Below are 26,162 nucleotides of genomic sequence, written 5' to 3'. Positions count from 1 at the left end.
TGCTCCTGGTCTAATAAACCATGGTTTATTAAACTTGGATTGTCGATTCTGAACTAGGCCTATGGTTCTCTGATGATAAGTCTATGACAGAACTGCAATTATTCAGCTCTCTGGAGACTGGGGTCAATTTTGTGGTATCTTTTTCCTATCATAGCTCAGCCATGGAAACCAACAGTCTCTCAGCCTCAGGAAGTTATCAGACAAGGGAAATTGGAAGTATAATCCAATGGCAATCTGAACGCAATCATGGGGTTTAATGTTATTGCGTGATAGACTACCCCACGCAATTTTGGGCAATGGGAAGTCAGTCCAAACCCAATCATGAGGTTTCATGTTATTGCGTGAGAGGTGATCACATGCAATTTCGGGCAATGGGAAGCTATTTTTGGGCAGTGGGAAGCCAGTTCAAATGCAATTCGCATTCACGTAAATTCGCTGAACTAGTGAATTCACATGAATGTGTTCTGGCCTCACTTTCTTTTCATTCGAAATTAAGAGAAATTCCTCCTGTCTGATAAACTCCTCAGATGAAGAAAGAGGCAACTCCCCTCCAAACAAATTCTGCAAAATTAGGGGCATCATAAATTAGAAATGACTAAATTTTAAGTATGAAATTGTGCATGAGGTACTTTTTTTTATTAAATTAAAAATCCTCTGTTGGGATTTAAAAAAAAAAACCTCCAAAAAACTATTCTTTTTTATTTTGTGGGAATGTGGATTAAAAAAAAAGTCCAGAACTTTCTATCAATAATTAATGATCTAATGGGATAACAAAAATAAATAAATAAATAAATAAATAAATAAATAAATAAATCCAAATCCTATACTATTTAAGCATATTGAATACAATGGTAGAGATTGTTGACTTGCAGATGTTTATTTCTTTACTTACATTGCTAATATATTTGGACAAAAATAGTCTATTGAAAACAACATGGTTTTTAGATTGTAAGCCTGAGGGCAGGGAACCGTCCAATTAAAAAGATTGTATGTACAGCGCTGTGTAAATTTACAGTGCTTTATAAATAAAGCTTAATAATAATAATAATAAGGGAGGTGTGTTTAAATTTACCTATTATTAACAAGAACTTAATTTTCAGGAGAATAACCAATTTAGTGAAATATGGGTCTTATTATTAGTTAATGGAATGGAGGAGTCAGTGACCGAAAACACACTTCCTATTAATATATTTAGGGTTTTTAAAAATTTTTTAAAAAATATTTAAATTAAATTTAATGGTGAAGTATACAAAACAATTACATAACAATTACAAAAAGATGTGAAAAAGTAAATAGATAGATAGATAGATTGATAGACTCAAATACAACATGCAAACAAACAAATGAAAATTACCAAAGACACATAAACAAACAACAAAACAAAACAAAACATATATTTAGTTTTTGTTGTTGTGTGGCTTCAATTCATTTCTGACGTATTGCAACCATAAGGTGGGGTTTTCTTGGCAAGTTTATTCAGAGAGGGGTTGCTACTGCCATCCTCTGAAGCTGAGAGTGTGTGACTTGCCCAAGGTCACCCAGTGGGTTCTTATGGCCGATCTGAGATTCGAACACTGGTCTCTGGAATAATAGTCCAACGCTCAAAGCACTACACCACACTGGGTCCTTACTTATTTAACTTAGTAATATGTCTGTTTCCTTGTTTATCTGGTTGTTGAATGCACTCCTTCCTCGGAGATTATGGTGGAGTCTCCTTCCTTTCAGGTCTTTAAACAGAGGATGGACATCTGTCAGGGATGCTTTGAATGTGATTTTCTGCATGGCAGAATGGGGTTGGACTTTGATGGCCCTTGTGGTCTCTTGCAACTCTGATTCAATGATTCTATAATAATGTCTCTGGGAAAAGAGTAACTGTGTTCGATTATTGGAAAAAGTCCTTTGCCTTGGAGTGACTCCTGTAGTTAAAATCTCACTCTTTTTGGCCCATACCAGCCTCCAGTCCAGAGCATGTGGCCTCTGTAAACCTCTACATGTGCACCGGTTGCACCTGTCTCAGCCCCAATGAAGGATTGGGAGTCCCTCCTGTCTAGGGAGAAGCTTGTCCCTTGCACCTGGGAGCAATAGCTGAGCAGCAGCCAAGCAGCCTCTTGTCTGCACTGGTCTTTGCTGCAAGGCAGGATGGGGCTTCTCAATCACTACTTAGCCAGCGGCTCCATTGCTGCTCCCAGGGTGACAGGGTGCAAAGGGAGAAGTGACTGAGCCGCCAGTCAAATAGTGACCGCAAAGCCTCTCACCTGTGCAGCTTTTGCTGCAAGACCAGCACAAAGAATCTGCTTGCTTGCTGCTCCCAAGGTGACTTGGTGCATAAGGAGCAGTGACTGAGTTTAGCTGTTTTAAACTGACAGTAAAACAGTAGACCTAATATCTAAGAATATGCCCGGTTTGGGGGGAAAGAGGAAAGGGGTGGTAATCCAAAAAAGTTTAGGATCACAGAAGGATGAAGCAAAGGAAAACAGTGCCAAAGAACTTACAAAACTCCAGCAGGCATAACTGTTTGTGTTCAGCCTAAAAGCTGGATGGATGGTGGGGGTCAGTGCTACCAGGACTGATTATACTCTTGCCTTTCACCCGGGAATGGTTTCTTTTTTTTAATAAGAATTAAAGTATAGTGTTTACAGTAACATGTGTATAAGTTGACTCAGGTTTTTGGGGGCAATTTTTTTGACAAAAACTTTCTAGACTTATACCTGAACATATACAGTAGTTGTTTTTGAGCTCTGAAACAGACATAGTGGGTTCCTTTGAAAGAGGTCCACTAGTGGTGTATCCACACCGTACATTTAAAACAGCTTGACATCACTTTAACTGACATTACTTTGACTCAAGGGAACCTGAGTTTTGTAGTTTGGTGAGATGCTCAGAGTTCTCTGCTAGGGGACTGTACTGTAGTGCAGGCAATGGACTAGAACGCACTACAAGAGAATTTTAAGTACCTTGCCAAACTAGAAAACCCGGGATTGCATAGGAGGGAGTCATGGCAATGAAACTAATTTCAAACTGCTGTAATTGTGCATGGATACACCTCTAGACTGCACTGAAGATTGCTAGAAGCTTGTGAGAGGGAGCAGCATATCTATCAATCATAAAATCATAAAATTGGAAGAGACCATAAGGGCCATCCAGTCCAACCCCATTCTGCCATACAGGAATTCAGAATCAAAGCACCCCCGAACTTCACTTGCTTGAGTTTAAAATACAGATTTTAGAATTTAGCTGGGGACTGAGGCAGGGAAAATCCTGCTTGTGTACTATTGTGAATACATATCTGTATCCCAGCTATTTTCAAGTCGTTTTTGAACTGAGATGGGTAGGTCCAAAGATGTCATAAGCATCTATGGAATTGCCACTGTACATTTTGGACAGATCCACCTTCCCCACAATGAGTCCTTTGAAACTCTGGCTCTGCTTCCTAATCTAAGTCTTGGCATCATTGCTATGCGCTTGATCTGCCATGATCATCACCCACTAATGTTAGATTGCATGCCCTGCAAAGAGCTCAGCGCCATCTGGTAACATCAAATAAGAAGAAGGTAATGAGCCACATGTTCTCTCTTTTGAAGAATCAGAGGAACGTGTTCACATCTATATATGGAGGCTGAGAGGGAAAGAAAGAAAGGAAATATGCAGACTAGACTGATTATGAGTGACCGTTGACACCACAACAACACGTTGGCCCATTTTCTATCAAGCAAGCTCGAATGGCAGATCATTGCTGAATGATTCCAGTAAATTGAATTGGCCTCTTCTCAGGTCTTAGCAGTGCACCCGTCCATTAAAAAATACTTACCAAAATGCAAGATTAATGACTGTCGGAGATTTAATTTGCTAATACCTGAAAGAACTGCTAATAGAGTTTGGGAGAGTTGTAAAACTGGGGAGGGAGAAGGAAGCAGACATTATTATTGCTCTTAAACTAGTATGTGAGCCCAGTCATGGATTAAAGGAATCCAAGGGGAACTGGAGCTCTTTTGATTTCTTTGCAAACAGTACAGAAAGAACCAATGGTTTTTCACTGGCAACATAACACAGGGAATTTGTTTAGCTTATTTGTCTCTTGCTGTCCCTATAGTCAGAGGTACTGTTGAGGATGGCTATGTTATCTTAGAAGCTCAGAACAACCACTCTTCCTTTCCCTTGATGGTTTGATCCCTGTTCATTCAGCCAATTCTCATTCTTTAACTCTTCTTTTTCCTAATGAGCCATCACTTGTTTGCTTCCATGATCCCTGCCCTCCTTGTGATGCTTATTTTAAAGTCTGCTTCTTCAATTCTGCAGCTAAGCCAAGGGTAGTACAGGCCCAACAAGGAAAGAGATTCAGTTATTTATTTAATTGAAATGTATAGCCTTCATGATCCTTTCCATTCTCAAAATGGGCAGCAGCATTAACCAAACAAGACATCATTGTAAGCAATCCAAGATAAAATAAATACATTCTTAAGTAGCTATCACATGCTTCAGATGTTTGGAAAGGGTGATTCAACCCATCCCATGAAAGACAATAGACTTCTATTAGCCAAGATCCTATATCTTAATAATAATAATTTGTTTTATTTATATACTGCTATAGCGGTGAACAGCAAGTAAGCTAATTAGCAAGTAAGCTAATTTGCCCCCAACAGTCTGGGTACTCATTTTAGCGACCTCGGAAGGATGCAAGCCTGAGTCGAGCTTGGGCCCTTTTGCTGGTCTTGAACTCGCAACCTTGTGATTTTGAGTGAATGGCTGCAGTACAGGCATTTAACCACTGCGCCACCAGGGCTCCTACTTGCTTGAGTAGTGAAAATCTACACTCACATAGTTACATGCCGATGGCACTATCTAGCCTTTCTGAAGAATTTTGACATTGTACAACTGATTGTGTTATTGACCAACATGACTGCTTTTGTCGCACTGTGTAATGGGGAATGTGCAGTGGCTGTTTCTGCAATCCAGAATATATAGTGTTATGTAACAGACACTGACGAGGAGGTATGCACCATCAAAGAATGAACAAATGGATGGTTAATTTATGTAAATCCTATTGATTCAATGACACTACTCTAGTTTGGACTAACAATTGGATTTAGGCCCTTGTAAAATGGGTACACTTGTAGAACTCTGCTTACACAACCATGAACTGGCACAATACGGAGAAATGTAAGGTACTGCACATAAGGTGGAAAAATAAAATGCACAGATATAGGATGGGGGGCACCTGGCTTAAGGAGACTTATACGTATGAAAGTGATCTAGGAGTCCAAGTAGACCACAAGTTGAACATGAGTCAACAGTGTGATGCAGCAGCTAACAAGGCCAATGCAATTCTAGACTGCATCAATAGTAGTGTCTAGATCAAGGGAAGTAATAGTGACACTCTATTCTGCTTTGGTATGACCCCACCTGGAATACTGTGTCCAGTTCTGGGCACCACAATTCAAAAAGGAGGTTGAGAAACTGGAGTGTGTTCAAAGGAGGACACATCTAAAATGGTGAAGGGTCTGGAAACCATGAAGCCCTATGAGGAACGACTTAGGGAGTTGGGGATGTTTAACCTGGAGAAGAGACGGTTTAGCAATGATATGATAACCCTGTTTAAATATTTGAAGATATGTCATATTGAGGAGGGAGCAAGCTTGTTTTCTGCTGTTCCAGAGAATAGGACACAATGGAGCAATGGATGCAAGCGCCAGGGAAAAAGGTTCCAGCTCAACATTAGGAGGAACTTCCTGACAGTAAGGGCTGTTCGACAGTGGAAGACGCTTCTTCCTCGGAGATTATGGTGAAGTCTCCTTCCTTGGAGGTCTTTAAACAGAGGCTGGATGACCATCTGTTTGATATGCTTTGATTGAGATTTCCTGCATGGCAGAATGGGGTTGGACTAGATGGCCCTTGCGGTCTCTTCAAACTCTATGATTCTATGCTTCTAAGACCAAAAACAGATAACTACATGTGCAAGATTGTCATTTTACAGAAGTGTATGCCCCCAAAATGACTCTAGTTCATGCTTGCATGTATGCATCCATTGGGCTCTGTAGTGCAGAGGGAGAGGAGACATTTCAGTTTTATTTATTTATATATTTGATCATGTTTAGCTTTTTAAAAAGAGCCAACTCTGGTATTATAATGGCAAACCAATGTATGACAGCATGAGATTTCATGGACTGTAGCTCCCTTCATAAGGTGCCTGGCGAATTAGCCAGAATTTTGGGGAGATAGTACTGGGGTTCAGGGATGGGACTGTGGACAATGAAGTCAAAGGGAAAGAGAATGCAGGAAGTACCGATAGTGACAACTAATGCTAACACTGGTCATTCACAACACTATGAGACTCTGAAGCTTCTGATTTGGAAAAAATGGCTGCCAAAGCAATTTATGGGCCCAGAATTCAGCACTGGGGGCAACGGGAAGCCATTTTGAGAGAAAAGTCAGTGTGATAAAATCAGCCTAACTTCTGAACTGGAGCCTAATTCGGAAGAGGGAAGTCAGGCACCAGAGGCGGTGTGATCAGCTCCTGAGTGTCCTGGGAAGTTGAAGTGGATGTTGCCATTTTTGATGTCAGATGATAACCACAACAAGTTTCCAAAGTTGTGAAATCTGTTCCACAATTAAAATTAAAATCCACATGAAGACAGTAGTGACTAGTGGCTTCCACATCCAGTGAGTCTAGGTTTTAGTCTGAAGTTTAAAAGGGTTATTCAAGAAGTTAAACCATTTTCCCCAAAGAGACAAATTGCCTTGAATAACTTCTTTCAAATTCAGACTAAACCCAGAGGTGGTTCATTGCCTCATAGAGTCTATAATCTGCCACTGCATTAAGGTGCACTGTAATAGGGATGTCCAGTTCCTCTGTTAAGCACATGTACAAGCATTCATACAATACATCTGTGCAACATTAAGTAGCCTTAATTAGAGATATGTTTGCAGAGGGCAAAGTAGTGTCTTCTTAACCCTGACAGTTGGTGACACAATCCAGGTTCTGGCATGAGCAGCATCAACAGTTTATCAATTGCTTGTGTAATTAATTAAAACTGCATGGGATCAGGCTGTTACTCTTATTAAGTTTCATGGTTAAAATGTGTTGAAACATGAAGATTTTTTTCTGTTGCAATCTGTTGTATTATTTAATTTCTACATATTAACTCACATAGTAGCTCACACATGTACATGAAGGGGGACTTTTTTGGAAACTGGCACAGGACCCCAAGAGCCCTACTCTGGTTTTGGTTGCATTTCTCTGGATTCTACCTGTATATTCTTCCCATCTTTATTTTCTATTGTGTGGCAAGAGTTTAGTTTTAATTCCTGCACAGACATTGGTATACATTTCATGCATTTTGCTTAGTACACAGATTTATTTATGCATTTTGTACACATACTCAACCTTGAGTAATGCAACTTTGTTTCCATATTTTCAGTTGAACACATTGTAGCCATTTTTCAATTTATAAAGTGTGCATTTTTGTCTTCAATATGGACCTTATCACACGTCAGTCCTTTGTGCTTCCATACCAAAAATGGTTAAAGTGGTGGCATCCCAGAAAACCAATCCCATTTGCTATTGGTTATCACACACAGAGCACAACAAGGGGTTAAAAGCACTTTAAAGTGGGCCCAATGCGAATTTGGGTATCAAAAGGAGACAAATCCTCATTGTCTGCTTATAAATATCTTTTTCTGAACATGCTCAAAACTGTTATTTCCACAAGTGTGCACACATATATATGCTCAGAGGAGGGGAGGGGATACAGGAGGGATCCTCTTTGCCACAGAAGCCCCAAAACGTGTTTCAGAGAAAGGCAGAATGAGGCTGCCCTTGGCAAACTCCTAAAATCACACACAAAGACACACACACGAGAGAGAAAGAGAGAGAGAGAGAAGAGGAGGCTGGGTCCATAAGCCTGCCCGATTCCATGCCCTTCTTTTCCAAGGCATGTCCTCCATTTCTCCCTCTTGTCCAGGAGGACTTTGCCCTCTCTCTCCCTTTGCAAAGTCCAAAACCACACACTCACACTCACACAGAGTCCATAAGCCAGGCTGCAAAGAGGAGGAGAGAGGCTGGGCCAGGGAATGGTGTGTGTATCCCTTTAAGAAATCTCTCCCAGGAACAGCAAGGCAGCTTGCAAAATCAGGAAACTGGATGCATTTGGAGCCTTGCATTATCAGACAGTAGCCATTACGTGACAGAAGTCAATTCGCAAGCAAAATGGAAACGTAAATCCGGTAGTTTGGCGAATTTACTTATTTCCTGATCAACCTCACATTCTCCCTGGATTCTCTTCTGATTGCCTGCAGCATCATGTGAAAAGCAGCTGTGATTTTGTCCCTAAACCCTGGATGACCCTGCATTGGCCCCACTTTAAACTTCCAATTTTGCCCTGTGTGATAACGTCCTATGGCTGGCATCTTGTTACTGATATATGTAGGTGTAACTGAAAGTTACACATGTCTACATGTGCACATTTGCATTGATCTTTTCAGTCACGGAGGAGGAAGACTTCACTATCTTTCTCTTGTAATGACTACAACGCTCTCAGGCTACCGACTGGAGAGAGGAAGTTGTCAGAAGTATCTGGCTTTGGCCCCTATAACCACACACTAAATGACAAAGGCATTCTCCAAGATCTCCTAAGGATCTGTTTGATTTTACACTTCAGTTGAATGTAAAGCCAGCTCCTGCTCTTGTCCTGACATACTCAACACCTTGCTGAGGGAGGTTTCATATTATTATTATTATTATTATTATTATTATTATTATTATTATACTTTATTTATATAGCACTGTAGATTTGCACAGCGCTGTACATACAATCAGTAGAATAGATAAAAAATAAACCTGCCTATGGCATACATTCTACAGAATAATAACAAAATACAGTGGTCCCCCGGGTTACGAAATTAATTCGTTCCGCGGTTAATTTCGTAACCCGAAAAACCTTCGTAAGCCGAATTCCCATAGGCGCTAATGGAAAAAAAGCCGCGGCTCCGCCGCGGCTCCATTTAAAACAGCGCCGGGGTTTTTTCGTAACCCGAAAAAACCTTCGTAACCCGAAACAATAAATCCCTATGGGATTTATTCGTATCCCGAAAAATTCGTACCCCGGGTAATTCGTATCCCGGGGTACCACTGTAATATAAAATGATACAGAATAATACATGATAGAATTCAATAAAAAAAAAGCAGGCAACAAATATTGCTTGAGCCATACTTAGAATTAATGTTGCTCATTCTGAAAAGCACTGTATCAGTTAGGAAATTAAACATCTGCTGGTAAATCTAAGATGTATTTGCTGGATAGTACAGATGCCCATTGGAAAGAGAAAGACAAACAAGAGAGTAAAAAGGTATCTTAAAGGCTATATGTGCTTGTTCTATGTATGGACTCTCAAAACGGTTTACAGTGAATAGAATTGCATAATAAAACAGTATACCAACAATAATATGTTTGGGTGATTCTAGTAATTGTATGTGACTTTTATAAACACATTTCAAAAAATATCTTGATTATCACGTGTAAAGTGGGCTGAATAAGTGTTTTAAAAACAGTGATTTGTATTCCTCACATATCTATCTGTAGCAGAATCATGATACTATATATACACCTACCATCCTATTGTTGCTGTTGCTGTTGTTAAACACGAGAATGCAAATACTAGAAGTCTCAGTGAACGTTTGGTCAAAATCTCCTGTCCATGCCTTTATTGCTTAGTTCTCTTGTCCTCTAAACAGGAGCATTGAGAGCTGCTTATGCTAGTCAAATCTTGAGTTCATTGACTATTACTGATTCTCCATGGTTTCAGATGAGGTCTTTCACAGTACAGATGGTAGAAACTGAACTTGGAACCTTCAGCTTGCAAACATGTGCTCTGTTGCTGTGCTCAGGTCCTTTCCATTAATGGTATAGGACAGGGGTCGGCAACCTCCGGCCCGCGGGCCGGATCCGGCCCCATGGGCCGGATCCGGCCCCGTGGGCGCCTTTCCGCCGGCCCCCGGTCCCTCCTGCCGCCGAAATCGCCGCCGATTTCGGCGGCTTCAGCCACCATTTTGCCCTTCAAAATGGCGGCGCCCATTTTGAAGGGCAAAATGGCGGCGCCCATTCCGAGGCCCGCTGCGGCCTCCGGAGCCCCTGGGAGGCCAGTTGCCGCTGCTGGGGCCCTCCAGGAGGGCTCCTGCGACGGCAGCGGGCCCCTGGGCGGCCAGTTGCCGCTGCTGGGGCCCTCCAGGAGGGCTCCTGCGACGGCAGCGGGCCCCTGGGAGGCCAGTTGCCGTCGCTGGGGCCCTCCAGGAGCGGCTCCAGCGGCAGCAGTGGGCTCCTGGGAGGCCAGTTGCTGTCCCTTGGGCCCTCCTGGAGGACCCCAGCAAAGGCAACGGGCCTCTGGGAGGCCCGCTGCCGTCGCAGGAGCCCTCCTGGAGGGCCCAAGGGACAGCAACTGGCCTCCCAGGGGCCCGCTGGGAGGCCAGTTGCCGTCGCAGGGGCCCTCCAGGAGGGCTCCGACGGAGGCAGCGGGGCCCTGGCATCAGGGGCCAGCAAAGACAGGGAGGCCTCCAGCGCTGGCGGTCCCCGCCGGCTCTTTCCTGGCCTCTGACAGGGCCTGGGGTCCCGTCAGGGGCCGGCAAAGAGGAGGTGGCATGGCCCTTGGGGGTGGAAGCTCCGCCCCCAGCATGCGGCCCCGCCCCCGGGGGTGGAAGCTCCACCCCCCGGCTTCGGCCCCCCGGTTGTCTGAGGGACACCAACCCGGCCCCCGGCTCAAAAAGGTTGCCTACCCCTGGTATAGGAAGTTGTGCATACAACATTGCCTGCACAAAGGATTATGCGCCTACAGGAGGCAGTAGTAGTAGAGTCAGATGGCGGGGTGTTCCCCTCTTTATATTGTCTCTTTTTAAACATAAACTCATACTCTTAAGGATAGCTCTGCTTCTTTTCTCCTCTTGGATCCCTATCTTCTTTCTCTCCCAACCATGTAGCCATTGGTAGCATCCCAAGTTTATATTCCTGTCTGTAGAGTGCATTTTTATAATACAGTTTATAATAGAGTTTTTTCTTTTAACTCTAAATTGTCTTTGCTGTTTACTTAAGCAAAGTAAACATGCCTATCCAAGAAATGGCTGATGGATCTATTCAAGTGAAAGTCATCTCTATCATGGAGCTACCAGATCATCTAATCTAGCCAAAACCCACTCCTTTCAAGTCATGTTTTGCTTTCTCCATTCTAGCTTGTCTAAGAGAACATGTCATGATAACAGCTACAAAAAGATTGTTGTAATCAGTGAATCAATCAGTGATGGATCTTTGAAGACATCATGAGAAGGGACAACACTTAAGGAGTGCAGCTAGAAACAGAGAGAATAGGCCTTATGTTAGGAATTCAGTTTAAGGGTGGGATAGCTGTGTTCTGCTTGCTGTATGCTAGTGAGACATCTGGAACTGGACTAGATGTGGAAGGAAGGAAATTCATGTCTAAAGCCAGAGACTGACAGACCAAAAGCGCTGTCTTGCCGCCAAAACTAGCGTTCTGGAGTGCGCAGCAACCACACGCTCCAGAACCCTAGTACGTGCGGGCGGTGGCCTAATGGCGGCCTCCTGTCCACAAGGGGGCTGCCATCTTTACGTAAGCGCCGCACAATATTTGCACGTTGCTCCATGGCACTTACGTCACAAGTGCGCCAGTGGCACATGCATGACCTAACCCGGGCGCTGCCAAAAGAACCCGGGCAAAACAGGTTCTTTTTACTCCTGAGGGAAGTCACGCGGTTTGGCGGCTGTAGCGTCTCTCCAGAGTTAAAACAGGCGCCTGAAGACCACCATTTTTGGGCGGTCTGTCTCGGCCCTAAAATTATCTGTCAACTAAGAGGAAACATTCAGAGATAAATAAGAATGGAAACATCCAGGTCCCTCTCCCTATCTGATTTAATCACTATTGCTCCCTGTTGGCTTTCTTGGTTCTTTGGTTCTTTGTGCAAAGCAAAGTATTCTTCTCCACTGCCAACAAACATGAGGTCAACTTACATTCTATCTTAGGCACAGGAATGGGTCTTCCAAGGGTCCAACATGATTCCCTCAGAGAGATTCAATAGAATAAGAAAGATAGGAACTTACTTCTCTGTGAACGAGCACAACAGAAGGCCACAATGGTAGCCATCAGCACCAAGAATGCCACACCAGCTCCAACTGCAACGCCTATAATGACTGCCATTGGCACTGACTCTGGAAAAAACAAGAAAGCAATGAAGTGGAGATGGGCTCTGGATACTATTAATTCCCCCCCCCCCCCCTTTCATTGCCCTTTACTCATGGCCACATCCCCAGTTGTCTATTATAAGAGCCTCCTGCCATGCCACTAAGATTTATTCCTAACCAGTAATACAGATGGATAGTTCAGTAGATGGCACACGACAAACTCAAATGAATTGAATGAGGACCATCCATGTTCATGGAGAAAACACACAGAGAAGCGCAGTTCATGTCACCACCCCCTGAATCTCTTTTGTGCAGCAAAATTGATGGAGATGCTGTTAACAGAGGCTCTGTTGGGGTGGATTTAGATGATTCAAGCAGTTTAGTTCAAGTGATTCATTTGGAGAAGACACAGATAAGGAACTAATGGAAACTTTCGTCATCTAACATGGAATGCAGGATCTATTGAGGTATGATAGTGATGCATATCTTTTTTTGTTTAAAAAGGAGAGCCTGACTGGCAACCAACTGAGCAATATAATATATAGCAACTGAGCCATAATACTGCTTCATATGGCCTGCATTATTATAATGAACTGACCTATTTTATCTATGGTGAAAAAGGGTGTTGAAAAAATGGTCAAGCACCATGAGATTGTACACATTTTTGTGCATTTTTTTATTTTTATAAAAAAACTATTTTTGACGAAAACCTTGATCCCACCCCCTCCCTCCATAGGAAACCATTGGGTTGCGCAAAACATGATGGCTGGGATCCTGTTCATGAAATACACAGATATATGTACAACTATGTATGTGTTTTTATAGCCAGTGGAATTCATTTGATGACAAGAGGTAGATTCCCAGAGGTGCTCGGGTGCTCCTGATGTACAGGAGGAGAATGTTATTTTCCTGTGGCTGTCTGCTAAAGCATGACCATCTAGCCATACCCAATCATTCCCATGGGTTGTGTATGTGGGTGCATGTGCACTGGTAGCAGGATAGTAAGGTAATAGCACAAGGAGAGGGGAGAGCACTTAATTACGCCAGGATCTCAGATATTGTGCATTTGAAGGCTTTCATGGCTGACATCCATAGTTTTTTGTGGGTTTTTCCAGCTATGGGGCAGTGTTCTGGAAGAGTTTATTCTTAGCGTTTTTCCTGCATTTGTGGCTGACGTCTTCAGTGAACGCTGGCATGGAAGCGAGTGGAGTATATATACTGTGTGACTCTTAACTGGAAGGAAGTGATTTACATGTTAATCCATGAGTTAGTCAGTTGTTGAATAGCAAGGCCTCAGGGTGGGAGGACATGTGTGTATCTATTTAATTAGCAATCCATTGCCTGTGGGGAAAACACCTGACCCTGGGTGGTGTTCATTTGCATGGGTTGAGTCTGCATTTTGGTGTTTTTCAGGACTGGCAGCCAGCCAGACAGGCCAAAAGTGCTGTCTTGCTGCCGAAACTAGGGTTCTGGAGTGCATGGCAATTGCATGCTACAGAACCCTAGAATATGTGGGCAGCAGCCTAATGGCAGCCTCCCATCCACACAGGGGGCACCATCTTTACATAAGCGATGTGTAGCGTTCACATGCCGTTGTGCGTCGCTTACATCACGAGTGCATGAGTGGCACACTCGCAACGTAACTTGGGCACTGCCAAAAGAACATGGAAGAACCGTGTTCTCTTTACTCCATAGGGACGTCAAACGGTTTGGCGGCTGTGGCCTTCCCTCCGGAGTTAAAATGGGTGCCTGCAGACCTCCATTTTCAGGTGGTCTGTCTCGGCCCTTTGTCTACTTTCAGGGTTTCTTCTTTCTTAGACAGATCTTAGACATTTTTTACCATGTAAAAATGTTGTGTTTTGAGCAAAACAGTATTTTTGAATGAATGGCATTTTTTAAAAATAAGTCCCCAAATGGGAACAATAACTGAAAAATGAACAAAGCACTGATAATATCACCCAATAGGGACCAGATTTTTGAAGTTCTTTGTTTTTGCATGTCAGACTGAAGCAAGTCAAAACGTCCATCCCTGCAATTTATACATCTTTTCTGTGTGAATTCCAGCTGTGTCAAAATCAAGTGCAGCAAATTACTAAGTCATGGTACACTGCTCAAATACTGCCCATCTGTGAGGTGGTTTATAAAGGATATCAGACAAAAAAGAAAACAAAGAATGGAATCCTGCTGCTGGCATGAGCTGGCATAGTTCTGGGTTATATGCTAGTGTATGTTATTTTGTATGCAGTTTTGGGGATGTGGCAGAAGGAGGTAGTCAGTGCCTTCTTGTGCAGTGCTCCCCCTCCACAAAGCAGCTTCTCAGTGCTGCAGCATGACCCAAAATATTTAAGGGGTTTGTGGAGAGTGAAGATATCTGGGCAGGATCTGGCTGCAGTTCCTCAGTTGGAGAAGTAAACATACACCACCCTCTAAGATCTCCAGCATAAGCCAGTGTACTCACTGGAGATCCAGGAAAGCAATGTTCTCTTCTGACTACAGAAGTGCACCCATGAGTTACCTCTTCATACCCCATCTTCCCCAGCCACAATTTGGTTGTGGTAGCATATTTTGGTGCGGGGAAGTTGTTTGACAAAGAATCAATATGGGCAGCCATGTGAAACTGTGCTGGTTTAGCTTTATACTTTATTTATTTATTTATTTATTTATTTATTATATTTCTTTGTATCCTTTGCCAATGTGAGGTGGAATCTCAGCCCAAAAAGACTAGACATCTTTTTCTTGTCAGCCTATTGTTGTTGCTTCTGAGTCTGACTTAAGGCTACCCTAAGTCTAACCTATCATGGGGAACCTTATGTTGCCCACAAGACAAAACTCACATGGGGTTGTCTTGACAAGTTTCTTCACAGGGGGGTTGCCATTGCCATCCTCAGAGGTTGAGAGGGTGACTTCAAGGTCATCCAGTGGGTTTACATGGCTGAGCCAGGATTTGAACCCTGGTGTCCAGAGTGATAGTCAAATGCTCAAACCACTATACCATACTGGCTCCTATAATGGTGTATAATTGTTTGATCTCCTTGCTATGCATGGTCCCGAGTTAGTTTTATGCTAGAAGTGGAGTAGAAAAGTGGGTGCACACACAAGCCCCTCCTCTAATATTTTCCATCACTACCACTGATGTTAGTATGTAAAGGGTCCCATGACCAATCTATTAGAGAACAGCCTGAAGACAGGAAATTATAGAACCCCACTAGTCACATACAGCTTCCAACTGAGACCACTCAGCCGTAACATCACTGAACCTGTTTTGGTCAATGACCCTACCCTTTCAAAGGCTCTTGGTGGCAGGCCTTTACTCACCTACAGGCAGCCTCTTAAGCTGAAATAGTTACTGACAGAAGGACACACAACACAGATGGGAAGACAAGTACAACACCTTGCTACAAACCCAGATGCTAACTCTGCCCACACATCTACTCAGGAAATGTCATCACAGACCTAGTCACATAACCACATATTAGAGGCACTTTCACTTGCACATCCTCTAATGTGATATATGCCATATTCTGTCAATAATGCCCTTTAGCACTCTACATTGGGCAAACAGACCAGTCTGTACACCAGAGGATAAACGGACATAAATCAGAGATTAGGAATGGGAATATGCAAAAGCCTGTTGCAGAACACTTCCGTGTTCTTGGACATTCCATCTCTGACCTCAGAACAGCAGTCCTTGAACCAAAGAAAACTACAAAGAAAGATTGGAAACAGCTGAATTGGGATAGATTCACAAATTCCAATCCATCAACAGAGGGTTAAACAAAGATGATGGCTTACTGGTATAGTACACATATTATAACACTGGACACTCTTAGCCACTTAACATAGTTCCTTTCAGGTTTCCAGCCTGTACAGATTCTAAAATTTCCTAATATTTTCATGACCCACACAATAAATAATAAATAAAACTTTTATTTTTATCCTGCTTTTTGCCAAACAATCAAAGTGGCATACAACAGACTAAAATATATCCATATATACACAGTACCCCCCTTAAAACAAGATTAAACAGTATAAAACTAAAACTAACATTTTAAAATCCAAACAATAACCATGGGCAGAGTTCGATAAATAGGGAAGTCTTATTCGTGGCCGAGAATGTTATACTGGGAAGGCCTGCTGGAAGAGACCCGTCTTAATGGCTTTTTTGAAGCTCTCTAGATTGGTAATTTGACGGATCTCGTCCGGCAGGCCATTCCATAAGTTGGGAGCGGCTTAGGCAACATGGCTTCAGGCAACATCTTTATGCCTTTGTCTCTCAATAACCATCATTAAAACTGAACCTATCCCCTAATTACTTTATCCACAAGTTTTGCATTTCTATGGCTACTCATACAATCTATGAAGGTCCTTCCTGGACATCAGTTCTCTCTATGCATCTGAGGAAGTAGACCAAGTCTACAAAAACTCATGCTACAACTTATTTTACCCAGCTAATCTTAAGGGTGCTGCAAAATCCCTTGGCATACTGATATTGAAGGCTAATTTGGCTGTGTCTTGAAATTATACCACAATGTTGCTGAGCTTCCCAATTTGAGCTGGGAAGTCTGCAAGGAATGTTACAAGCAAAAGCCTACAAGCCATGAGGAACTCTGATGGAGGGGTTTACATAACACTGACATGAATGTAGCTAGACAAACACACATTTCTTGCATTTCAGGAAGACGTTTATCTCAGAAACTACATTTTCCTTGCATTACATTTTCTCTTTGAAGGGAATTTTGAGATCCTGGATAAATATTCCAAATTGATGATATGGCAAGCAACCCTGGACTACTGGAACCATATGCAAAGAAATAACTTAAATGAAAGTCAATATCTATTCTTTGTTGCTGTAGGAGCCTTTCTGCCACAGAATTTTATTTGGAGAATATGGTTGACAATAACACTATGAATATTTTTAATGTAATGCTGGTTTTACCCTACAAGCCTGAAACTGCTTGAAGCCTGGATATATGAAAGACTGCCGCCTCACATATGAGCCTGCCTGAAATTTGAGATCCACATTGGAGGATCTTGTGAAGTTAGGTTGGTATGTACACACATCTGGTCTTTCTCTCTGGCAGCACCCTGACTGTGGAAGTTAGGCTGGCTCCACATCTTTGGGTTTCTGGTGGGTAGCCAAAACAGTACTGTTTTAAATGTATTTTAGGGCAGTTTTTAGGCTGCTTTTAAAACTTGTAAAACTTTAAAAGTTTTCAGAGAGGGTTTTAGTATGCTTTTTAAAAATGTTTTTATCCAGTCCCTGCACAGAGAGGAGAAGGGGAGCCATATCTTGTCCTTGACCGGCTGTGTTTTCAAACTTGGAGAGTGCGTTTGTTCTTGACCATGTGCTCTACTTGTGAGTCACTGGGAGTGGAATTACCAGCCTAGCTCTATATAAATGCTGCCAGAGGCTTTCAAGCTCAGTCCCTGCTCAGGGAGCAGAGGGAGAGCTGTCTCTGGGAGCACATCCTTGACTGGGTGTGTTTTTTAAACTTGAGTGAGTGTGTTTGTTCCAGACCATTTGGTCTGCCTGAGTACTTGGTCTGAGGGGCTGGGGCTTCTGTGAGTCACTGGGCATGGAGCTAGCAGCCTAGCTCTATATAACTGGTGCCAGAGGCTCAGAGACTTGCCTAGGGAAGGAGCTAGCACCCAGTAACTCTCTCTACAGTAGCTATAGCCCCAGTCTCTTGAACTCAGTGACTTGGGCCCAGTACAGACGGGCCTCATGGCACATCTTGATGACATGCTAGGGTTGCCTAGGGGTGTCGCTTACAGATGCCCTGCAACCCTAGCACGTCTTCCGTACGTCAAAATGGTGGCGCCCTGTACAGATGGGCAATGCCATTTTGGCGCAACAGATGCGTAGCATCCGCACATCACGGCACCATACTGACGTTGCAAGTGCGCCATTGGCACACTGTGGCATCATTATGGTGCTGCAAAAAGAACCCGCTTTTTGTGGGTTCTTTTTGCTCTACAAGGAAGTCACACAGTTTGTCCGCTGCATCTTCCTCGCGGAGCAAACCAGGCCGCTGGCAGACTGCCCTTTTTGGGTGTTCTGTACTGGGCCTTGGTGAACAGGTCAAGCCAACAGGGATGTTTTATGTAGGTGTTGAGTGGGGGAGTTTTTGAGGGGGAAATCCAGAGTCCTGTTTCAATGTCTGCTTAAGACTTCTGAATATGGACAGTGAGGCAGCCACTGTAGTCGCCTGAAACAGCTGTGGTACGTTTGTGTTCTTGCCTATGGATGTGGCTAACTTCACCTGCACTACTGGAAAAGAAGGTCCAGCAATTAGAGGCTGGTTATGTACACTTCAGCATATTAGGGAGCAAGAGGTTTTTCCTGTACAGAACAGAATGGATGGTCCTGGATGGGAAAGACATAGAGGAAGTTTTTGGGGATGAAGTCAGTTAACATATACAGGAGGTAGACAAGTAGGGAAGCCAGGGATCATTCTGTAAGCTTGCAGCTACAGAATCAATTTGAAGCCCTCTCTGTTATTAGGGATGATTAGGAAGAGCAGCAGAGACAGTCTTCAGATAAAGTGTGTGAGCATCTGGATAAAAATTAAAGGGGAGGGAAACAACAAGGGATGCTATTGTAGGAGTCTACTACAGACCCCCAAATCAGACTGAAATGGATGATGCCTTTCCAGAACAGATGACCACATACTCAGAAAGGAGGGATGTAGTTGTAATGAGTAACTCCAACTATACTGGTATATGTAGGAAGTCAAACTCAGTCAAAACTTTAAGGTTAGCAAATTCCTCACTTGTCTGAAAGACAATTTCATTGTTCAAAAGGTGGAAGATACAACAAAGGGATCAGTTATTAGATCTGATCCTAACCAAGTGGGATAACCTGGGTAATGGAGTACAAGTGGTGGGATGCTTAGGTGGGAGTGATCATTGTCTCCTGGAGTTTGTTATACAGTGGAAAGGAGAAGCCACACATAGTCAGACATGCATTCTAGATTTTAGGATATCAGATTTCGGTAAATTTAGTATACTGGGGGTGATCTCATGGTCAGGAAACCTAAAAGAGTAGGGAGTTCAGGATGGGAATTTTTCAATAGGGAGATACTGAAGGCACAATTTCAAACAGGCCCTATACAGACAGGCCAAAATAAAGCTGCTTTGGATCACTTTGGAGGTATGCTGTTTAAATGATGCATGCATCCTAAGAGTCTGGAAGCTGTGCCAAACCTGCACTCTAGTCCTTAGCACTGGAGTGTGGCTTTGGCACGGCTTCCGGACTCTTAGGACTCATGCACCATTTAAACAGCATGCCTCCAATGTAATCCAAAGCAGCTTTATTTTGGCCTGTCTGTATGGGGCCACATTTCCTATGAGGAGCAAAAATAGGTGTCTCAAAAAACAAGGATCGATGACTAAAGAACCTTGAACAGAGCTAAGTTTTAAACTGGAGATTTATAAGAAATGGAAAAAAGTCACCAAAGAGGAATTCAGACAAATAGCTAGCACATGTAGGAATAAAGTCAGAAAGTGAAGAATGAGGTCAAACTTGCTAGAGAGGTTAAGAACAACAAAAAGGGCTTTTCTGGATATGTCCACAGCAAAAGGAAGAAGAAGGAAATGGTAGGGCAACTGTGTGGAGAAGATGGCAAAATGCTAACAAGGGACAGAGAAAAGGCAGAATTACTCAACACCTTCTTTGCCTCAGTCTTCTCAGAAAAGGAAAAGGATGCTCAACCTGAGGGTAATGGAGCAGAGGACAGAATAGGGGAATTTCAGCACAGAATAAGTAAAGAGATAGTAGAGGAATACCTTGTTAATCTAAATGAATATAAGTCTCCAGGACCAGATGAACTACATCCAAGGGTATTAAAAGAGCTGGCAAATGTAGTATCAGAGCCATTGGCAATAATCTTTGAGAACTCCTGGAGAAGAGAAGTCCCAGCAGACTGGAGGAGGGCAAATGTTGTCTCCATCTTCAAAAAGGGGAAAAAAGAGGATCCCAACAATTATCGTCCAGTTAGTCTGACATCTATACCAGGAAAGATTCTAGAGCAGATCATTAAACAGAAAGTCTGTGAACATCTAGATGGCAATGCCATAACCACAAAAAGGCAACATGGGTTTCAGAGAAAGAAGTCATGCCAGAAAAATCTGATCTCCTTTTCCACTAAAATTACCATCTTCATAGATGAAGAGAATGCTGTGGATATAGTATATCTTGATTTCAGTAAGGCCTTTAACAAAGTTCCCCATGACATTCTTGCAAACAAGCTTGTAAAATGTGGGCTAGACAAGGTAACTGTTACATGGATTTGTAATTGGTTGATTGGTCGAACCCAAAGGATGGTCAGCCATGGCTCCTTTTCATCCTGGAGAGAAGTGACCAGTGGGGGGTCCAGTGGGGCTCTGTCCTGGGCCCAGGGCTATTCAACATCTTTATCAATGACTTGGATGAACTAATAGGGGGGCTGCTTATAAAATTTGCAGATGACACCAAATTAGGATGGGTAGCCAACACTCCAGAGGACAGGATCAGAATTCAAAATGTTTTTAATAGATTAGAAAGATGGGTCAAAACTAGCAAAATGAACTTCAACAGGCAGAAAAAATGAAATGCACAGATACAGGATGGGGGATACCTAGCTTAAGGAGATTACATGTGAAAGGGATCTAAGCTGCATCAATAAAAGTATAGTGTCTAGATCAAAGGAAGTAATCATGCCACTGTTCTGCTTAGGTCAAGTCTCATCTGGAATACTGTGTTCAGTTCTGGACACCACAGTTGAAAAAGGATGTTGAGAAGCAGGAACATGTCCAGAAGAGCGCAACTAAAATGTTGAAGGGTGTGCAAACCATGCCCTATGAGGAGACACTTAGGAAGCTGGGTATGTTTAGGCTGAAGGTGGTATGTTAGCCCTGTTTAAATATTGGAAGAGGTGTCATATTGAGGAGGGAGCAAGCTTGTTTTCTGCTGCTCCAGAGAATAGGACACAGTGGAGCAATGGATGCAAGATACAGGAAAAGAGATTCCAGCTCAATGTTACGAGGAACTTTCTGACAGTAAAGGCTTGTCAGAGGGTGGAAGAAGGGGAGGAGTTGGGTTAGGGTCCCACATCTGAAGATGATGGGCAGGAAGACTCTGGGAGAGCCAGGGAGGTCAAGGCGGAACTAGCTCAAGGGGAAACAGCTGGGACTGGGGCGGAGGTTGGAAAGGAGGCGGACCTGGGGAATAGAAAAGGGGCAGAGAAGTAAGACCGGGAGAAGGAGGAGCAGGAGCGAAGATGGAGGCCGGTGGAGGGGAGAGAGACAGGCCACGAGGCGGAGATAGGGGCCCGGGTGGGTGAGGGGCGTCCGGCAGTCGTGGAAGTGACCAAAGGGACCCCGTGGAGAGTTTGTTGGCCTCCCTGGTCCACCCCACCGGAGACGACCTCGAGCCGTACCAAGCTCGGCCCGTGATTAATCCGGGGCCACGGTTGATTTGGGACATACGGGGGCGGTGTTGGCCCACAGAGCGGGGCACTGGAGGAAGGCCAGTGAGAGCCACCAGCCCGGGATTGGAAGAAGCCGGCCCATAAGCGGGGAAACGACATTGGGTATGAGGACGGTGAAGTAACCAGTCCACGTGTTATTGTTGCCCACTGGGCCTGTTTGAGTTACATTAAAGACGTGTTGAGCACCCTTCAGTGTCAGTGATTCTGTGTGATGGAACCCCATGGGCCTCCCTCCCCAGCCGGCGTGGCTTGGAGCCCGGCAACAGGGCTGTTTGAAATTGGAACACATTCCTTCCTTGGAGATTATAGTGGAGTCTACTTCCTTGGAGGTCTTTAAACAGAGGCTGGATGGCCATCTGTTGGGAATGTTTTGACTGAGAGTTCCTGCATGACAGAATGGGGTTGGACTGGATCAGGGCCCTTGTGGTCTCTTCCAGCTCTATGATTCTATGATCTTTGTACTATTTTAGTTGCTTTTATGTGTTTTATGTGCTCTTGGGGGACTGGGAGGTATTATAGAAATAACTTAAATCAATAAAATGACAAATAAACCATGGACGAGAAAAGTAAACCTCTGTTCTCCCTCAGCTCTTGAAATATCCTGCAGAAGAGACAAGCAAAAGACAGCAGAAGCATTCTGTTTACTTAACCCTTGCCATTTTTGGCTACTTAAATCTGACAGACAGGACTGATGCTGTGGTTAAGAGGAATAATTAATGTCTCGTTGCAGGAATGGGTTGTCCCCACCTTATAAAGGGGGCAGCAAAAAGACTGTTATTAAAGAAATCTAATCTTGACTGGGAGTCTTGATAAACTGTAGAATAGCCTTGAGCTTGTCATGTTGGGTTAAAGTGATGGTGGGAACACAACTCCAAACACTGTTGGATGGCACTGATTATCTGGGGCCTTTCACTTAGGTTTTCAGCCAGGACTTAGGCTGCATTGACTAACTTTGCAGAGGGTCCATGGCGTTATTAGTTCTCCTGGACTTCTTGGCAGCTTTCATACCGTATTGCCATGGTGTATCACCTTGCTGGACTGGGCACTGTGGGCAATGTATATCACTGGTTCCAATCATCCCTGTTGAATTTTACCAGAACGAGCTGCCTGGAATATCACTGTTCAAGGCTGTATCTTTTAGTGTATGGCATTCCATCCAGTTCAGTTCTACTCTTCCTTTTCAGCATCTGTATGAAGCCTCTGGGAGAGGTAATTTGAAGCTTTGGAACTAAGGCCCCATTCAGACTGGTATAAAAGACGTGGAGGGAACTGGGCTGATCCGGATGCCCCTCCCCCGAATCGCTCCATTAGTAAGTGCCCACTACAAATTTGAAATCGAATGCATTCTGTTTGAAATCGAATGCATTCTGTGTCTGCCGGCGAGGTGGCCGCTGTCAATCAAGCGATCGTCATGGTGACGTTTTGCAGGGCATTGGAAAGTGTCCTCCCCTTCCTCCCTTTTTTTAAAGAGCCAGGCACAGGGTTAATTTTTTTATAAACCTGTGGGCATTTGGGTCAGATCTGCCCCTGTCCCAGGCAAAGGATGGAATTGTCATGCATTTTTTTATGCTTTTAAAAGCAACATTTGTAGCTTTCCCTTTGCTCAAAAAAAATTGTTTAAAAATGTAACATTGATTGTAAGTGAGGTCTTTTGCAACATTGTAGCTTCCCCCTCTGCTGAACTGACCCCTTTCCTCCTGCTTACACTTTGCCATTGCCTTCCACTGAGGCTGAGAGAGAGTGACCTCATGGAATCAATTGGGAATAAATGGGAAATGCAGCGCATTAATAATAATAATAATAATCCAGAAGCAAGAGGAAATAAAGCACAAGCAAGCACACAGACATGTCACCCCAAAAATCATGCGCATAAATTGTCAAAAGAGGCTGCTTCTGCTGCATCCATTTCCCTACATCCCAGGCATGTCAACCCGAAAATCATGTGCATAGATTGTCAAAAGAGGCTGGTTGAAAAGGGGGGGGGGGGTTGTTTCTTTGATTGGGGGTTGGACTGGATGTCCCTTGGGGATCCCTTCCAGCCTTGGGATCGTGAGGGAGAAGAGCAATGGGGAGGCTGCGGGAGCTGGAAGTAGACCACCCCCCCTTTTCCCTCTGACACATACACAGAGAGAGAGAGAGAGAGAGAGAGAGAGAGAGAGAGAGAGAGAGAGATCTCTCTCCCTGCTTCAGCTGCTGGAGGCCTGCTGCTGCCTGGCCAGCGACCCTCCTCCTCCTCCTCCTCCTCCTCCTCCTCCTCCTCCTCCTCCTCCTCCTCCTCCCGCCATCCCGGCTGCCAGGCTGGCTCTCGGGGGAGCCCCTCTCTGGGTGTCAGGCTCCAGGCTGGAAGCGGCTGCCTCCGTGGGCATGCAGTGTGCCCTCCTGGGGTTGGCCAAGTCCCCCAGCAAGAGAGGCGGCCTTGAATGGCCCCGGAGGGAGCAGGGGCCAGCAGGAGAGCAGGAGGAGGAGGAGGAGGAGGAGGAGGAGGAGGAGGAGGAGAGCATCCCCTTCCTCCCGACACCAGGAGCCCTGCCTGCTCCTTGCCCAGCAGCAGCCCTTCTTCCCAGGGCTCTTTCCTCTTCCCCCTCCCCTCCGATGAGGGGAGGAAATGCCTTGTCCTTTGCCAACCCTCTGACCTAAATCCCTCCCTCAATTTGCCTCGGTCGCGATCGGTGCCAAGTTCTCATTCCCAGGACCCGCGTTTTTTTTTAAAAAAAACGGTATTTGCGCCGATTTCAAAAACACCGCGCTAGGGGCCATTTACCACGGAACGGGTGTGCAAGCCTCGGATTCGCTTGTGTGAGATTCGGGATGAGTATGAACTTCACGTGATTGAATCGGTTTCAGAACCGATTTTTTTTGTAGTGTGAATGGGCCCTGAGTGTCACCAGTATGCAGATAACATGCAACTTTACTTCTCCAGGTTGTTGCATTGCCACCACCTAATACCAAGGAAACACATAATACATTAATGCTGCCTGGGTTTGCTAGCCAGCATATTGTAGTGGTCTGAGTGTTGGACTATGGCCCTGGAGACCACAGTTCAAATTCCCACTCAGCCATGGAAACCCACTGGGTGACCTTGGGCAAGTCACTTGCTCTCGGCCTCAGAGGAAGACAATGGCAATACCCCTCTGAACAAACTGTGCAAAGAAAATCCTGTGATAGGTTCACCTTAGGGTTGCCATATGTCAGAAACAATAATTAAAAACTGGTGGCTAGTTAAGAGTCTGGCTCAGGGATTACACAAAATAGTAATTTTGCTGGGCCAGCTAAAAAGTACAAAATACACCACGCAAGCTTTTGTGCTTCTTCGTTGTCCCAATAAAGGTATCACTGTTTTGTGGACTTTGGATTTGTTGCATTTTGCTGCATGGTCAACACGGCTACCCTTGAATATTTCCTGGCTCAGGGATTGGAATTAAGTGTGTTCTGGAAGGGATTGTGCTTTCTTTGAAAGGTCAGACTGATAGCTTGGGAACCGTCTTTGACACTGGACTCTCAGGTGGCAGCAGTGATAAAGATTGCTCTTTCACAACTCCACTTAAAGTGTGAGCTGTGATATTTCCTGGGTGGATTTGACTTGACAGTCATTTTCTATACTTTAGCTCTATGTGGGGTCAGCCTTGAAGAATGTCTGGGACCATCAGCTGGTGCAAAATGTGTCTGTTAAGCTGATAACTGGTGTGTGAGGATGTATCTTCCCCTCCTCTTAATTGGACAGTTCCTCTTCATGACAAACCACAGTTTCCTGTTAGGCCCAAACTGGCAAACTGTAATTTGCACGTGGCATTGGACTGGTAAATCAGACTTGCCAGTTTGAATAGGAATGGGAAAGGCTGGTTTGTCCCAACAGAATAGTTCTATAATTGTGAGAAGGAAACTTCAGCAGGGCTAGGGACCAATTTCTCTGAAGGGCCCCACAGATGTTTTTGTTTGTTTATTTGCTTATTTTTTAAAGGAGGGAAAACTGAATCAGAAGTGCATGTTCCAGTTTAAAACTGTAGGGGAAAAGGGCATTTTTTCCCTTAAAAGCATAGCCAGACATTGTGGTCTAAAGGAGAGGAATGCTTTCCAGGGGCTCTGGTAGTGCAAGTGTCATCTACATCTAGATCTCTGTATAACTGGACAGAGAAAGGAAGGACATACAAGTCCAGTTTTGTTGGTGCTCTTGCACATTGGTGTAGCAATATTGATTATGTTATAGGACAGGCACAGGGGTTGTAAAAATGGGTGTGAGTCCATGATATATTTGATATGCAGAATTTAAATAACAAATAATGTTTGAGGTGATCACCATGATTTACTTTGTCATGATTAGCTTACTTAATGAATCAGCACTTGGATCTATAATATGTTGGTTTTTCAGGAGAGGATCTGGTGCTGCATAGGCTAAAATGTCAGTGAACAGTTGTAAACTTTGGTACTTTTCGTTGACATTAGAATAATGACATCTGTTTGATTTTTGTATTGTAAATGGTTTATGATTAGAGACAAAATGAGCTGATATTTGAGTTGA

The 26,162-nt window shown here is 43.9% G+C and overlaps 1 protein-coding gene across 2 annotated transcripts in view; it reads right to left on the bottom strand.

The window, feature by feature from the left end:
• Positions 1–26,162, bottom strand: part of KIRREL3 (kirre like nephrin family adhesion molecule 3) — a 1,115,257-nt gene that overhangs the window by 70,869 nt on the left and 1,018,226 nt on the right. For both annotated transcript variants that reach the window (XM_089537770.1, XM_089537771.1), the window contains one exon: positions 12,096–12,203. In XM_089537770.1, coding sequence (XP_089393896.1) covers positions 12,096–12,203 — 108 coding nt within the window. The remainder of the gene's footprint in view (positions 1–12,095; positions 12,204–26,162) is intronic.

This window comes from Sceloporus occidentalis, unplaced genomic scaffold (genome assembly GCF_023333645.1).
Source record: "Sceloporus occidentalis isolate IW3139 unplaced genomic scaffold, rSceOcc1.0.p SCAF_9, whole genome shotgun sequence".
NCBI lineage: Eukaryota > Metazoa > Chordata > Lepidosauria > Squamata > Phrynosomatidae > Sceloporus > Sceloporus occidentalis.
Note: the sequence above shows the minus strand (reverse complement) of the source record. Positions and strands in the feature narration are given on the sequence as shown.